We start from the raw sequence: 15,573 nt of genomic DNA, 5'->3' as shown, positions 1-15,573 counted from the left end.
AGACTGGTTAAAGTGTTTTTTGGTAATCTCTTTACAGGGAAGTGAGTTTATATTGCATAAAACCTCAACTTTTGAAAAGTATAAACAGTCTCTTTTTTTACTTTGGCCTCCTGCTTTTTAGATGAGAAGGGAGGGGGGGATTGTTGATACAACTATTCAGGTGGGGAGGAATGAAACAATTCTTCAGTCTTGTGACTTTTATAATTTTTGCACATGTAATATCAGTGCAAATGGTACATGTGCACTTGCCATGGTGAAGTGCAATATTCTAGCTCTTGTCTACAAGTGACTTCCGTGTCATGTGTTGTAGATGATTTAACTTGTGTTATTCTGCTTATGTACATATGAACATTTCTAAATTCAGTGATTCATTAAAGAATCCTATGCAGTTCTACCTTTGAACATGTAAACTTTAAACTGTGAAAGCGTTAGCATCAGGAAAGCTTTATCAAATCTCTAACTTTAAAAGAAATTGCTGCATGAATTTGCTGTGTGTAATCTTGGACCACCTGTTACATGTAGTACGGCCTGTAGAGATGAACTGCGAAATGATTTGCTGTTATGTGTTATCTTGGATAAAAGCGTATGTCATGCAGTAAAGGCTGAGTTATATGTTTTATGTTAAAATGTTAATTCTCTCAGGGGGAAAGAGAATCCAAATTACTCTTAAAGAAAGCCTACAGTTTTTTGGATATGAAAACATGCATGACGACGTAAAATCGCCTGATGCTACACAGCACTTGACCTTCATTAAACTGTTTTTCTAAATTAAAAAATAAATACCACCACCACTGTTTGTTAGTAATAGGCTTCATTAATATTTGGGGGGATATAAATGTGGCAGTGCCTATGCCTCCCCTTGCAGCCGCGGCAGAGCTTTGCCCTGGTCTCTGCTGTTGCTAATGCTCCCCTCGCAACGCTGCCGTGGTTACGCTGAGGGCAGCTGCCGGAACGAACGCTTCTCAGGCCGGAGATTTTTTTGTAAACTGCGGCTGTTGCTGGCAGAGTGAGGTGAGCCGGTACAGGGCTCTTCCCAGCCGTTTTTTTCCCTCTTCAACTTGATGGGGACGCCCGCCGTTGTTGCGCTGATGGGCGCTGAGCACGACCACAACCCGCTCCGCTGCGAGGGCCGCTTCTGTCCCGTGCCCCGCGTTACTTGTTGCGAAATGGGGGCAGTTAGCGTCTAGGCTACAACGAGAAATTAACGCGCGCTTGTAACTGACGCCACGGCTCGCCCAGCCTCCTTCCCTGACTCGGGGGCTCCACGTCGCCGGTGCCAGGTGCCACCCCCAGCCGCCCCCCGCGTCTGCAGCCCGCCGTTACCGAGCGGGCCGTCGCTCGGCCCTGCCCCAGCTCGGCGGCCGCGGCACCGCGGGCTTTTCTCTTTAGCGAAGGCGGTGCCGCCGCCGGCCGCTTGCTCGGGCTGTAACCGCCGGCCCCGGGCGCTGAGGAGGAAGCCCCGCTGGCTGTGCCGCTGGCCCCCCGGGACCGCGACCGGGAGCGGGGCCCCCGCGACCGGCGGGGCGGGAGCGAGAGCCCGTGAGGGCGGCGCGGCCCGCCGCTCTCCTCAGCCTGGCCGCCCGCGGCTGCCGCCTAGAGGCGGGCGGGAGCGGCGAGGCGCGCGCTCCGCCGCCGCCGCCGCCGGCCGCGCCGCTGAGGTGAAGGCAGCGCCTCCCGCCTCGGCCGGCAGTGAGGCTGCGACCGAGCCCGCCTGCGGACCGGCAGAGCCCCGCCGCGGCGCCCGGCTCCGCGCCCGCCTCCCGCTCCTCGCCAGAGCCTCGCCTCTCTCTCTCTCTCTTTCTCTTTCTCGCCCGGCCAGATGATGAACTTTCTGCGGCGCAGGCTCTCGGACAGCAGCTTCATCGCCAACCTGCCCAATGGCTACATGACCGACCTGCAGCGGCCGGAGCCGCAGCAGCCGCCGCCGCCGCCTCCCTCCTCGGCCTCCTCGGCCCCTGCCTCTGCCTCCCCGGCTGCGGAGCGCCGGCAGCCGCCGCAGTCGGCGCCCCCCCAGCAGCAGCCGCCGCCGCCGCCGCAGCAGCAGTCAACGGGCAGCAGCTTCTTCAGCTCCCTCTCCAACGCCGTGAAGCAGACGGCGGCCTCGGCCGGTCTGGTGGATCCCTCCTCCGCCGTCTCCTCCGCCGCCGGCCGAAAGTTCAAGCTGCTCCTGGTCATCGACGAGCCGCACACGGACTGGTAGGTGCCCCCGCGCCTCTCTGCATGCCCCTCGGCGCCCTCCTCCTCCCGCCCCGTCCTTCCCCTCCCGCACGGCTGCGGTCCCTTTCCCCCGCGGGCCCCGTCCCCGCTCTCCCTTCCCCGGCAGACGTGGGCTCACCCGGCGGCGGCGAGGCGCGCCTCGGGCCCCGGGGTGGTGAGGCTCCCCGGGGCGGCGGGCCGGGGGAGGCGGCGGGAGGGCCGCCGGGCAGAGCCTCCCCGCCGCCCGGCTGAAGCGAAGCGTTACGGACTGGAAGACGGAGCAAGCCTGCCTGGAGCGCCTGACTAGGAACGAAAAAGCCGTTTTCCGTCGAAACGCTAAATAAAACGTTTACCGCCCTGAAAAAGCGTACCCCGCGTTCTCTAGAGAGATAAAGAACTCGCGTAGAGGTGCAGGTAGGATTTAGGCGTCTTAGGCACGAATTTCTGTTTTGAACTGCGTGTGGTTGTAGCGTTGCGCGTGTTGTTTCATATTTATGAGCGGGCTTGTTTTCAGGCAGATCCCGCTGCTGCTGTTGCAGCATCTAAAATACGTGTTTGGGTGAAGGTCCTTCAGGATATTGAGGACCAGCCCTCAGTTTTACCTCACCCTGGTGAATTTGTGCGATTAGGTTAATTAACTTGGCAGGTTTTGTTTGGGGTGGGCGTTTTGCTTCCACTGTCATCGGAAAAAATGTGGGATTTACAAAACATAAAACTTGCACGTCAACACGTTTCTTCCTGTGCTTGGCTGCTGCCAGTAGGAGAGGTTATGGCTTTTTCAGACCTGTGTTATCACGTACGATTCTGGTGGATGCTGTATTTTAGGGGAAGGATGCGTACCTATTAATCGTTCGCTAACTTGTTTTCCTATCGTGTGTGTTTACACGTCAAGCTGTGAATTGTCTCATTCGCTGTTGTGAATTACGCTATATAAGGTCATAACAGTGCCTTAAAATAATACGGAGTAAAACAAGTATGTTTTTGTAACACTGACATCATTCAGTAATGGATTGTGGGTTTGTGATTTTATTGTCAGCTTCTCAAATTTACAGCCTTACTGTCTAGATGGACTTGTACAGTTCTATGATTTGATACAATTTGCTTTAAAATGGTACTTTAATAAAATGCTTGAAACAAAAATGTAAGCTTTTATCTATAGCAAACATGTTATTAATGTTAAGATAGCATTGCCTGCTACATTTCTCATGTTTTTTCTTCTGTGCTTGATTTTGTGGTTGTTTTTTATCTTTAAAAAAAGAAGAAAAAAAAAAAAAGGTTGCTGTATCTGCCGGACTAAGACAGCCTCTGTACCTACGTCATGGAGATGCATCCATGGACACTGCTCACTGCCTTGCAGATACATCTATTTATTTAATATTCTATGGTGCACAAATTTTTGCTTGGTAGATGAAATAACTGCGTATGTTCATAAAGTTTGGTTTGGGTAGAATTTTTCTATACATACTGAAGCCATCCTGTGTATTATAAACATGGCATGTTTTACATACTTGATAAATGCACCCCAAATTAACACTATTTGTCAGCAATAGTAAAGCTTTTAAACCTCTGCATGGTGAGTGCCACCAACAGCATTCCAGGTGGGAGACTAGATGCAGTCACAAATATACACAAGGTTACTCATGCCTGCTTGCTTTTTCTTTTTTTTTTTTTTCCTTTTTTTTTTTTTTTTTTTCATTTCTCATAGTATGTGATATGGATATATAGTAGTCCTAGAAAGAACAGTTTGTTGTTGTACTGGCTTTCCCCCTCCAAAAAGCTACTAATTTTGTAACTGAAGTTTTTAAAATAAATTTTGAAATGTATATGTATGTGTATTCTGATAATACGTGCAGAAAAGTTTGTTCCATACCTTTGGGAGTATGGATATTGATATTGACATGTATTGAACTGCTGTAGAATTTGACTATATGGGGTAAAATGGAACATGGATGATAATTTGAAAAAAATATTGGAAGACTGGAACTGGCAACAGATGAATTTCAGTGGTCTGATGGCTACCACCTAGCTACCCTGCCTGGTGTGATGCATTGACGTACAGTTTAGCAAGATGAGGTACGTAGAGCTGCTATCATGTGATACACTAACCAAACCCCAAGAAAAACAGTACCAAATAAATCTCTCAGAGCCTCCTAAGAAACAGCTTCAGTTGATTTACGTTAATCCTGAGAGGAAGATCATATGCTGGGTGTTTGTTTTCGTAATGTTTTGAGCTGCATTGTGTTTGTCTTAAATTGAAAATGTATTTATTGCTTTTGGATTGCAGTTTCAAGGGAAATAAAATAATTTCTGTCTGGATCACATTGAAATCCTACTAATTCAGTATTCTCTTTTTAGCAAGAGCCAGAGGAAGCACTAAGCACCTTCTTCTGTCAGCAAAGGATATTGCCTCTTACCTCTAGCACTGAAAGGACATTTTGTTTTTAATATGTTTTATTTCTATTAGAGATTGTCTCATACTTGAAGTCTGAGATTTAGTAACCCAACATTATTATTGTTGCTAATGGAATCATATGGGATAGCCTACATATAAATCAATGCTCAAGTGTTGTTTGTATTTTTTAATCTTGATCTTAGTTTTATCACTTTCTTTTTTCATTTTCTTGCCTTAAGAAGTTTGTCCTATTACAAGTTTTGACATTCTCTTTTTCAGTTTCTTTACTTTTGTGGTATAGGATAGGGGCAAAATGGGAAAATTAACTTATCTGTACTCATTTGTATATTTTTTAGCATGTTATATTATCTGACTTCTTAAGGAAAGAGAGCAAATGCAGTCATTGTGTCAAACCATCGTCCTTTCTCCAGTAACACTCTCAAAGATGTGTTAGAGCTGTGAAAGACAATTCTTTTCCTACAGGTTCTTTGGAAACTTGCAGCTACGTAGATGAGAGAGACCTCTAAGGGCTTCTACTAAAGGCAAAACTGCAAAATAAGCTGATACCAAAGACTTTCTACCAGCTAGTAGCTTTATACATGCCTCAGTGGCAAGTGTAGGAAAAAAATGAAAACAGACTAAAGCTTGTAGTCAACTACCAGAGACAAATCCATGACAAGTGGTCTTCGTTGGTTCTGGTTCTCATGGAATACTTTCTGTTAGTCACTTTATACAATAAATGATCCTTTGGTCCAAAGGTGAAAGCAAATAGCTAGCAATCATTTTTACCAATTATCTTTGAAACCTTCTGTCATTCTAGAATATTACCATAAAGAAGGGGTGACCTGTAAGCAACACTCCTTCAAATGGAACAGTACTATTAATTTATATAAAAGCATTGGAAAAGCTTATTTTATTTTCTGGCCTATTCTTTATGCATTTTAATGTCATGTTCTTTTCGACTGCAGCTGCACACCAAACAGACATTTTCAATACCTTCACTGGTGCCCAGAACCGTTTTCTGAGTTAACACATCTAGTTGAGAACCTTACAAAGTATTTGAAGATGTATTGGAAAACCATCTGATTCACAGAAGCTTCATGGATCTGTTGGGGAGGGGAAAGCTTCAAGAACCACTTGTTAGGTTTAATAATGATTTTATGCAATAGACTTCAATGATTTTTTTACAGCTTCAGGTATCTTTGTTGATATCTTTATAAACGGAGGAAACTAAGAAGTAAAATAATTTGTTCAAGGTCATCCAAGAGGCTAGTGACAGAGCTAAATTAAAATCTAGGCAGCTTGCTTAACCTTTTCTCTTAATTCTTCTTTCCCAGCTACTAGTCTGCATTAAGCATCCAAAATATTCAGCTAGATAAGTTTATTTTAAAATGTATTTAATTTCCTTGGAAAATAACCATTTAGTTCTGTATACAAAATGTACTGAATATTCAGTGCTGAACAAGCAATTGATTAGAGGCCATACATCGGTGGCAAGGTGCCCAAAAGCTGTTTATACAGATTATTATCTTTATTAAAAGCTTATGTGTAATATTTAGAAAGCTGTTTCAGTATTGAAAACTAATTATTGCTTTGTCTGTCTTGTGCTTTAGAGCTTGAATATAAGACTCGTTGGCAGTAGTGATGAAACCATAAAAAGAATCAAGTAGAAAAATTTTGTTCTTGTATTTTTAAGGACAAATCTTGTAATAAGTATCAGTGTATATTTTTCCCAGAGAATTATGCCTTAGTAGTTAGTTATCTTGTGATAGGCCCAAGAGATAATTTCTAAATGGCCAGGACAAATAGTATATGAAGAGCAAACTTTCAGTTTTAAAATTACTGAGTCATTTATGAGCAAACATTGCTCATAAATGTTTTTATTATGAACAGTATTGTCATAGTGCAGAAAAATGCTGGTTTATAATACAAAAATTTACCTATGTGAGCAGAATGGGTTTCTTGGGGTTTTTTGCATTTACTAGAAGGTGGAAAACAGTTTCAATTAAAAATATATCTGCAGTTGTTTTGTGTAGTGGTAACTACCAAACAATCTGCGTACTACAACAAAAATTCATTGCAGTTTTTCTGTTCAGTAGGGATGGTTCAGTTGTGCATAACTAATTAGTATTTCCTAACTCCAGTTGAACTAGAATTCTGTTTTATCTTATCTGATAGTGATATGTTGATTTAGTAACTGCAGTATTCACTGCATTCAGTCTATGTCTTTGGTTAGCAAGTTTTTCAATTTTAGAGGGTGTCGCTTAGACTTTAGTAATGCATAAATGAGGGCAACTGCTTTGCCAGAGCTCGCTCTAGTCCTCTGGGATGATGCTGTCAAGAAGGACAGTGTTCTTGCCAGCCTCCTGGCATTGCAAAGCACACTACTACTAGTATAAAGCGTAAAGCCAGAATATAAAATGGGGGGGGAGACCCAGGGCATGGGCAAATGTGGAACTAGTAGTGATTGCACAGAGGGAGGGGGATTGAAAGGATCCCTTGGCACTCATTTAGGGGCTGAAGGTGAGAAGTTTTTGAAAGCAAGTCAAGGCAAGGGGCAGCTACGTTGCAGAGGTGTAAGGAGACTGATTTTTAGAAAGGCCTAAGTTCTTAAGACTGACCAAATGGCTAAATGTAGATATATGCCTTCAGGCAAGGAGTGTAAAGAAAAGGTAATCTTACCAATAAATGTATTTTATATAGGAAGAAAAAACGTATAGTAAGTTACTTTTATTAATTTTAAATGCTAATTAAGAACTGCTTTGCCTTTTGCAACAAGAAACTCCTAATAATAAAGGAAGAACAGCCTTGCGTTTGGTGTAACAGTGTAATCTTTCAAAGGCGGCGACAGGTTCCTTAAAGCCCCTGAAACTGAGCAAGAGTGGTAAAGATTTTACTTTGGTTTCTCTTTAATTTTTGCTTCATATGAAAACTTCACATTTCAAAATTATCTTTGTGAGAAGTTTCATCTGAATCTTAAAAAAAATTGGATATGTTGCAGTCTAATTCTAGTTATGGCCTATGAACTGAGTTCCTAGTACTCCAAAAAGGAGCTGGCAACCAGATTTTACATGAAGACAGTATGTGCTTCCACAGCTTCTTACAACCAGGTAATTAGATCAGTACTACTTCCCAGCACACACTGCAGTTTTCAGCTCTGCATTAAGGGCTCTCCATTTTTGCAATCAAAATAGCAACATAATTAAAAGAGAGATGCAGGCAAAAGCAGGGGCTGCCATGAGCACAAGCAACGCATCTCTCTGCTGGCTGGGAGGATACACTCAGGCACACAGGTGAAACAGCGTGAGTTGCTGCAAAGCAAGGTAAAGTTTATTTTGAACTCTGTCTCCTCATCAAGTGTGAGCAACTGAATGTGTTTTTCTGAAGGGGTGGAAGCATAGCTCATTGAGCTGTGTTGTTATTTGTCCGATTTTTAAGTCCACGCTGGGCCAGAACTTGAGAACAAGGACATGCAGCTGAACTAACTGAAATATATAACGTGATGTGTTAACAAATCTGAATATGTAGCATACAGCAATCTCATGCAAGTTGTATTTCATGTCTGTTCTCCGACATGGCCAGCTGATACAGTTCTGTACCAGACAATGTGTGTGCTAGTATTTTAAGATGATCTAAGAAGAAATTGCAGAGTTTTTTTCTGTTTATCTACTGTTCTGTCATGTGTAATACCTGGCTATGTTAGTATAAATAGCAAAACACAGTGCATGATAGAGATTACCTTTCTGACTAGATATTAAAAAAAAAAAAAAAAGCTTTTAGTGGAAAACGCTTTGTCATCCATACTCTATGTATTGCTCTATCTAAACAAGCTCTTACATGCTCTAACATTATTTTAGGCGACTTGGTGTATATGAGATGCTGACTACAAATTTGGACAGATTGTGACTGGTGTTATTCCCTGTCCCGTCCCTGTCCCCTGTGCTCAGAATCCAAGTGAATCTTTTCTTTTTTCTCTGTTATCTCTGAATGGACCACAGAAACTTCTCTGAAGCTTAATGAAACCTATACTAACATGTTTAGTTGAATAGGTAATATTAAAAAAAAAAATGTTTGCCGATGTTTTCTTCTAAAGTTTGCCTTAATAGAAAGGAAATGGAAAAATTGGCAAGGAAATAATGGATTTTGGTGAGGTGTATTTCAAAGTAATGAGACTGAAGTGAGAGATAAAAGGAGTAATAAATTGCTTTATAGACTTTAGACCCAAGTAAAATAAGAAATTCTGCCTACAATCTTTTCATAATTTGATAATGATTTGCCAGTAGCAAATTGTAATCTGTTGAAATAGGAACAGTATGAAACAAAAGGTTTTTAATAAACTATATTGTTAGACTTCTTACTGTTGAAAAAGTATGTCTAAAGGACTTACTGTATTTTGAGCTGTATCTGTTTTAAATGGATGTTATTTGCCATTCTGTAAACACTATAGGACATTGCAAGACTGTACACATTTTTGCCGAAACTGTGTTTCTCCGAAAGATTGATGCTAAATATTCTCACAGTATCAATATGTTCTTAAAGTAGTGACTTCACTGTATGCATTTGTAGTACCCAGTTCTTAATAGTACCATGCGATGGTTACCCATGGAAGTATTTGTATGCAGTATCACATAATTTTATCACCTTTAGCTCTTCAGCCAGCCTACCCATTGTGAATGCTCTAAACTACAGAAATCTTTTTTTAATGTAATTGAAATGGACTGGTGATTTGGATTTTTATACGTTTGTAGATAAGATACACTGCAATCTGCATTAAAAATGTGGTAAGACTTTAGTGAAAGTATATGTTTGAGTATAAATTTGTGTCTGAAGGAGAGAACAACAAACATAGGAAGTCAGATTTGGATATAGAACCTCTACGGAAGGATTCTAGACCCACTTGGATGAACACAGCAGCAAAGGGTAATTACAAGTAGGTGGAAAAGTTGCAAAGAATGGAAAAGAGTAAATTGGCAAAGAAAGCTGTGTTGTAGATGACAAAAAGCAAAGCAATAAATTATGATGTAAATATTACCTGGAATAATGATAGTGCTTCCAAAGATGAGGCTACTTACCTTGTGGAGTGAAAAAAATGTGTAATGAGGTGGTAAGACTACAGACGCTGTGGGTGGGAGGACAGCGTCATACCTTGGTCTAGAATGCAAAATACTTGCTTGATTGTACTGCTGCTTTTGCTAATGAAACAGCTTTATCCGTACTGAGTCAAACTTGACTTCTCAGAGGAAAGCTAGTGCGCTTTTAGACAGCCAACTTGAGGAGAATAATGATGGGTATTCATGGTAACATGAACTGTAGCCTAGTTTAAGCTTTTGCAAAAGGGTAAAGACTTTGTCGATTTTACAATACCCAATTTTACCACAAGTGTGTCCCTACCTGGCTGAAACAGAAGTATTAACGAACTCTTATTGACAAATACACTGATTCCGAACAAAATGTGGTGACTAACGTCAAATCCTTGTTTATGAATTTGCAAGCAGAAGTGATAAAAATGTTTAATTCAGAAGACACTGAATCTTAAGACTAAAGAGGCTGTTTCTGGTTTTCCTACAGACCTGTGGTGTTCAAAGCAGAAGAGGGTTGTCCCTCAGCTGTAGCTAAGGCTGGGTGGTTTGTGCTTCAGCTGTGTCAGGCAGTAGTGTGGGATGTCTAGGGCTTGTGCTGTGATTGCGGCTGCCCATCAGCAAGCGAGCTGATCAGGGCTGCCAGAGTATATCTGCTTACTCTCCTCCTTTTTGAATTGCCAGTGTTGATGGGATTCTTTTAATTAATGGATTGGTCCAGTAGACAGTGCTGAAGAATGTGGAACTCCATGTTTTGAAGAACCTTTCTACTTTTTCTGTATGCTGCCGGTATCTTTATCCTTCTTCCTGTGTATCTGTGATTGAAGAAAACAGAAGAGCATGAAATGTTACAATGTTGTTGCTTAAGTGCAGCTGGGAAGAAGTGCAGCAATGTTCTCTTCATTATTTTCACCTCTGAACACCTGTGTTTGCTTGGTCTTAGACCATTTTTTTGGAAGTTACCGTGTCTCCTCATATGAGAGGTAGGGGCAGGAGAATAGAAGCTCTTTCCTCTCTCTGTGGAAATTAGGGACTTAGTCCCAGCTTGTGCAGATAGAGGCGTAAATGTACTTTCCCCATTTTCATTAAAAAACCCTAAACTGTGGGATTCTTGGATGTCTAATAAAGTGTGATCACCTGTTTTTTGCCCCCCACCCCCCAAGTAGATAGGGAGAACAGAAACATCACATGCGACCATCAGCCAGTCAGGTGCCAGAAGCTGTTACAAAAGGCAGTTTTGGTCCAACCATTAAAATGCACTATCTTTTAGCTTTTTACAATGACTGTTCCTTGTTTGACCTTGCTTGATTTACCATTTGATCTCTATAGTCCTGTATCCCACTTGGATATTGGTGTTCATAATGCATCATACGCACTGATTGCTAGTAGGAGTTATTAAAAAACTATTTAAAAATACATGCATTTCTTTGAATTTTTATCAGGTAATTAAAATAATTAAAAAAAAATTATCAGAGCCTCAGATAAAATCTTTTAAATATCTTAATTCTGTTCCCACATAAAATGATTTGATATAAACTAATAGATTTCTTTAATTTAATGAATTATTTCTATTTACAGGTTATACCATATTAAAAATATTTTTATAAATGTATTACAGAGAAATCTATTAACCAGAAATGATACGGGCTTTTAAGAAAAAAAATTGCTATAATTTCCTGTCCTAAACCCCAATTTTTTTAAAATCTTGCCTTTACAGAAATAAACTGTGAGTGAATAAGCATTAGGAACAGATAAAAAAAAAATCTATAAATTTTTATTTAAAGATGTAATAGGTGCACTTTCCTCATGAATATTTAAAACTGTACTAGGAAGCTGTTTCCACTGCTCAAAGTGAAGAAAAGTTACAAAACTCATTAAGAAATACAGTAACAAAATAATGTGTAATGCGTTTTTAAATAGTGACTCGACACATTGTGAACAGCAGCAGAGCAAGGACACAGCAAAGGCTGACAGGAGCCTTGGTTTTATTTCATTAGGCATGGCAGTATTATGTCCTCTGGAGTCAATTTGTGCTTTGTTGTCAGAGTTGGGCGCTCTGTGACAGGCTACCAATGCATCTTTCTTTATTGCAATAGTAACCTTTAGGCTTCTGTATTTCTGATTTAAGCTAATCTGTGTCATTTTGTATGCTGCACATGTTTCTTTGTTAAATAGGCATGATTGGAATAGGGGAGCATGCTTTTATGTAATTTCAAATTGAATATAAACAGTCATAAAACAAAATATCAGCAGTGTGTGCTGCTTATTGGAAAGCTCCTGCAGATAATTACTTTGGTATTTGTTGAGAAGGTGAGTGTGGAGAAGACATAAAGAAAGCTTGTGGCACAGCTAGTAATAAACACCAAGTTATTTTTGTGTGTGGATGTGTCCCCTGTCTTTAGAACTCGAAAGTATCTGTATCCCAGTAACTTTCTGTATAGGTGTTTCAAAACAGAGTGCAAGTTTAGATACTCTTTCCATCCATATCTGAAAAGAAAGTGGTTCTCTTGTGCAAGAAGTACCTTTAGCTCTTCATTTTGACCTTACAAATCTAATACTCGCTGTTTATGAAACATTGACTTTTTTGCTGAATTGCCTGGTTTGTAGGGGCTGAAATCTGTTGAGCTACACTCTTACCAGTTTACTGACTTCTTGCAGGAGAAACCAGGGGTGACTATGTGAGTGTATGTGGCGTTAAAAACAAGCCTGGGAAAAAAAAAAGCAGAAGTTAAAATTGCTCTTATTTTAGTTTTATGATTTAAAGTGAATTCCAAAAGAGAAAAAAGTGGTGCTGATTGCTACCTTAAAAAGAAGGTAGCAAATGACCTTCTTGTTGTATTTGCATACGTATCTCTGTGCCTGACTTCAGTTTTGTTCTGTTTCACCTTGTTTCTTGTTCATTACTTCTGATTTCTTACTAATAAAACCTGATAATAATTCTACTGAAACAATATAGATTTAGAGTTTAAACTACAATATGAGATCAGATGTAGTCACCTAAGTCTCACATTTTGTTTAAAGGAACAGGGATGGTTCCAAAGAGGAAGATTCAGCACTATTTTACTACCTCTTAAATTGCTTCAATGATTTATTTTGCTTTGAAGATCATTTTCTATGCACATGTGCATTTTATCATGGTTCGTTATTAAGAAAGCTTTAAAAAATTTCAAAGGTTTCTTTCCTTTGTATGACCAAAAAATGGTTAATATTAGAAAAGCCATGATCTCAGATTTGGGATTCTGAAAGGGCAATAAAAAGGTTTTATCATAAAACATGATAAATAAGTCCGATTCCACAGAGTGGTAGCATGGTTACATAATGTGCTGCGACTACAGAACTTGCTTTACTTAGTAGTTGTTGTCTTAGCCATCTACTGTTCGAGGTAAATAAAAACCACAGAAATATTTTTAATTAGGAAAAATTATTTCTTTTATGAAGCCTTTGTCTTTGACGCAATAACCAAAATTAATTTTCCTGGGTCTTATATAAATTCATGTTGCATATAATATATATTAATAAATGATAAAAGTGTTTATAGTAACACTTTTAAAATTTTAGAATAAACTAATATTTTAAGTATTTGGGGTGAGGTTTAAATAGGCAGGCATTACTCTTAAAACAACAACAAAAAATCTTTGACGTTCCTATAAAACAGTCTTCTGAATTAAACAGTTTGTCATTTTAAAAATAACATTAGTTATATTTTAAATCAGCTGGTCACATGGCACTGCTGGTGGATCAACAAAAGTTCTAATTTATCTGCTCTTAGAAGGTCCTCTGGGGAGTCAGCTATGTTACGCTTTAACATAAAGAGGACAGATACTCCCTCTCTCCTCAAGTCTGCTTTTTTTATTGTCCATCTGTAATGGACAGCCTATGCAGAAACCTTTGTTTGATGCTATAAAAACACTACTGAAGATTCCATTTAAAATTTTAAAAAAATTAGCTTGGTGATTATGTTGCATTCACTTGTATTCATCTGCATGTACATGTGGTTTGCTTCTACATATGAATACAAACAAAAGTTTGACATGCATTGTGGATACTTGCATGGATAATGCAGGCAAACAAGTGTGTTTTTTCTTTAGTGAGTGTAATTTCTAGTTTAAGGGGAATCTACACATAATTTCATAGACATAGTGAGAGTAAATTAATAGAAAAACCAAAAAATTCCCGGTATATGACAAAGCTAAAATCTATATGTGATGCAGGAGTTCATGCTCCTTGGTGACAGAAACTATCTAGTGGAATAAACCTCATTTGGAGTGAAATAAAGTAGTGAAATAGGAGAGACTTGTGTCAAGGCTGCTGCTTTGCCTGGGAAGAAAGTGGTGTTACTGACTCTGTTTTATGGTAAACACATCTAGAATTGTGTGAACAATTGAAAAAAAAAATCCTTCTGGGAAGCATTCATAAATCAGAAATTCCAGTAACAAGCCAAAATATCCTTAAGTTTAAACAGCATGAAAAGTAAAACTGAAGAAACTGAATTTATATTTTGATATAACTGCTGGGGAGAAATAACAAGAGCAGAAAATTCTGACACAGATGAGTATGGTTAAATCCCAAGTGATAGCTGGGACTATTGACATAGTTGACTATGCGACTGAAACCTTCACAAGCAATAAAAATATTTTGACGTTGTTTTTGCATTATGAGTGGTTCCCAGGTAAGATGTTTATGTCACCAAAGTTGCTTTAGTAGTAGTGTGCTAGCATTATCAAGGGTGTATTTGTGTGTATGTGTGCTTATATATATCTGTATGTATAATTTCTTTTTAAAGAAGTATTTGTAGGAATTTTCGCTGATGGATGTTGTCCAGATAGATAATACTCCTATGGTTGTAGTTTTCTTGCTCTGGTGCTATTGGGTTGCACTGGAATAAAAGAAGGCTCTTTCACTGTGCACTGGAAAGCCACTCAGCTATTTTAAAGATAGAGGTCGCACGGAGAATCTCTCATATAGGTTGTAATGATAGAAGGGATGGGACTTAGAGATTCAGTATTTTGTATGAGGTTATGATCTACCTAAAGTCTTTTAGTTGGACCCATGTTCTAGAATTTTTGTGCTGATTCATTTTCTTACGAAGGAAGAAATGTCTGGTATGAACTAGCAGCAATTCAACATACAAGAGGGTAAGATTAATTTTCTTGGCAGAAATAATACTTCAGAGGAGTCAAGAGAGACACTAATATAAAGTATAATTACTGTGTATTAAGGTTTACAGTATTTCTATTAAAGTAACTTCAACTGAATTTGTCTTTGTTCATGAAATGTGTGGGTAGAAGCAGACTGCAGGTCTGTTCTTTTCAGGTTGGTAAGGATCTTACAGCAGGCCTTTTCAATTTAAGTCTTGCAGTGGTTGTCTAGGCTTTTGTTTGTTAGAAGTCCTTTCCAAAAGTTAGGCAGCTGACGAAGCTTTTGAGTTTTGGGGTTGGTGGTTTGGGGGTTTGCTTTGTTGTTGTTCTTGGGGGTTTTTGTTTGGTTTTTTGGGGTTTTGTTTGGTTTTTTTGTTTGGGTTTTTGGGGGTTTTTTTGGTTTTTTTGTTTGTTTTTTTTGTTTTTTTGGTTTTTGGGGGGGGGTTGTTTGTTTGGGGGGGGAGCTGTTTGGTTTTTTGGGGTGTGTGTGTGTTTGTTTGGTTTTTTGGTTTTGGTTTGGTTTTTTTGTTTTGTGGTTTGGTTTGTTTGTTCTTTCCTGAATAGTGTGACCCACTATATGTATACATTTGAGATCCCCAAATCCTTGGCTGTTAGGTGGTGCATTGATGACATATCAGGTCCCAAGTAGCTTTCAGAGTAAAATACTACTTCAGAGTAAAATGCGATGTGGCGGTGTGATTGCTTTTGCAGGTGAATTGTCCAAGTCCCTTGGTGATAATATCCATATGTTTCAAGAACAGTACTCTGG

The 15,573-nt window shown here is 39.8% G+C and overlaps 1 protein-coding gene across 1 annotated transcript in view; it reads left to right on the top strand.

Moving 5' to 3' along the window:
- The first annotated feature begins 1,628 nt into the window (after positions 1-1,628).
- Positions 1,629-15,573, top strand: part of SYN2 (synapsin II) — a 194,363-nt gene continuing 180,418 nt past the window's right edge. Inside the window, exon 1 of the mRNA XM_052776242.1 lies at positions 1,629-2,196. Coding sequence (XP_052632202.1) covers positions 1,820-2,196 — 377 coding nt within the window. The 5' untranslated portion in view covers positions 1,629-1,819. The remainder of the gene's footprint in view (positions 2,197-15,573) is intronic.

This window comes from Harpia harpyja, chromosome Z (genome assembly GCF_026419915.1).
Source record: "Harpia harpyja isolate bHarHar1 chromosome Z, bHarHar1 primary haplotype, whole genome shotgun sequence".
Classification (NCBI taxonomy): Eukaryota; Metazoa; Chordata; class Aves; order Accipitriformes; family Accipitridae; genus Harpia; species Harpia harpyja.
The sequence above is the reverse complement of the archived record's forward strand: the minus strand, read 5'-3'. Positions and strand labels throughout refer to the sequence as shown.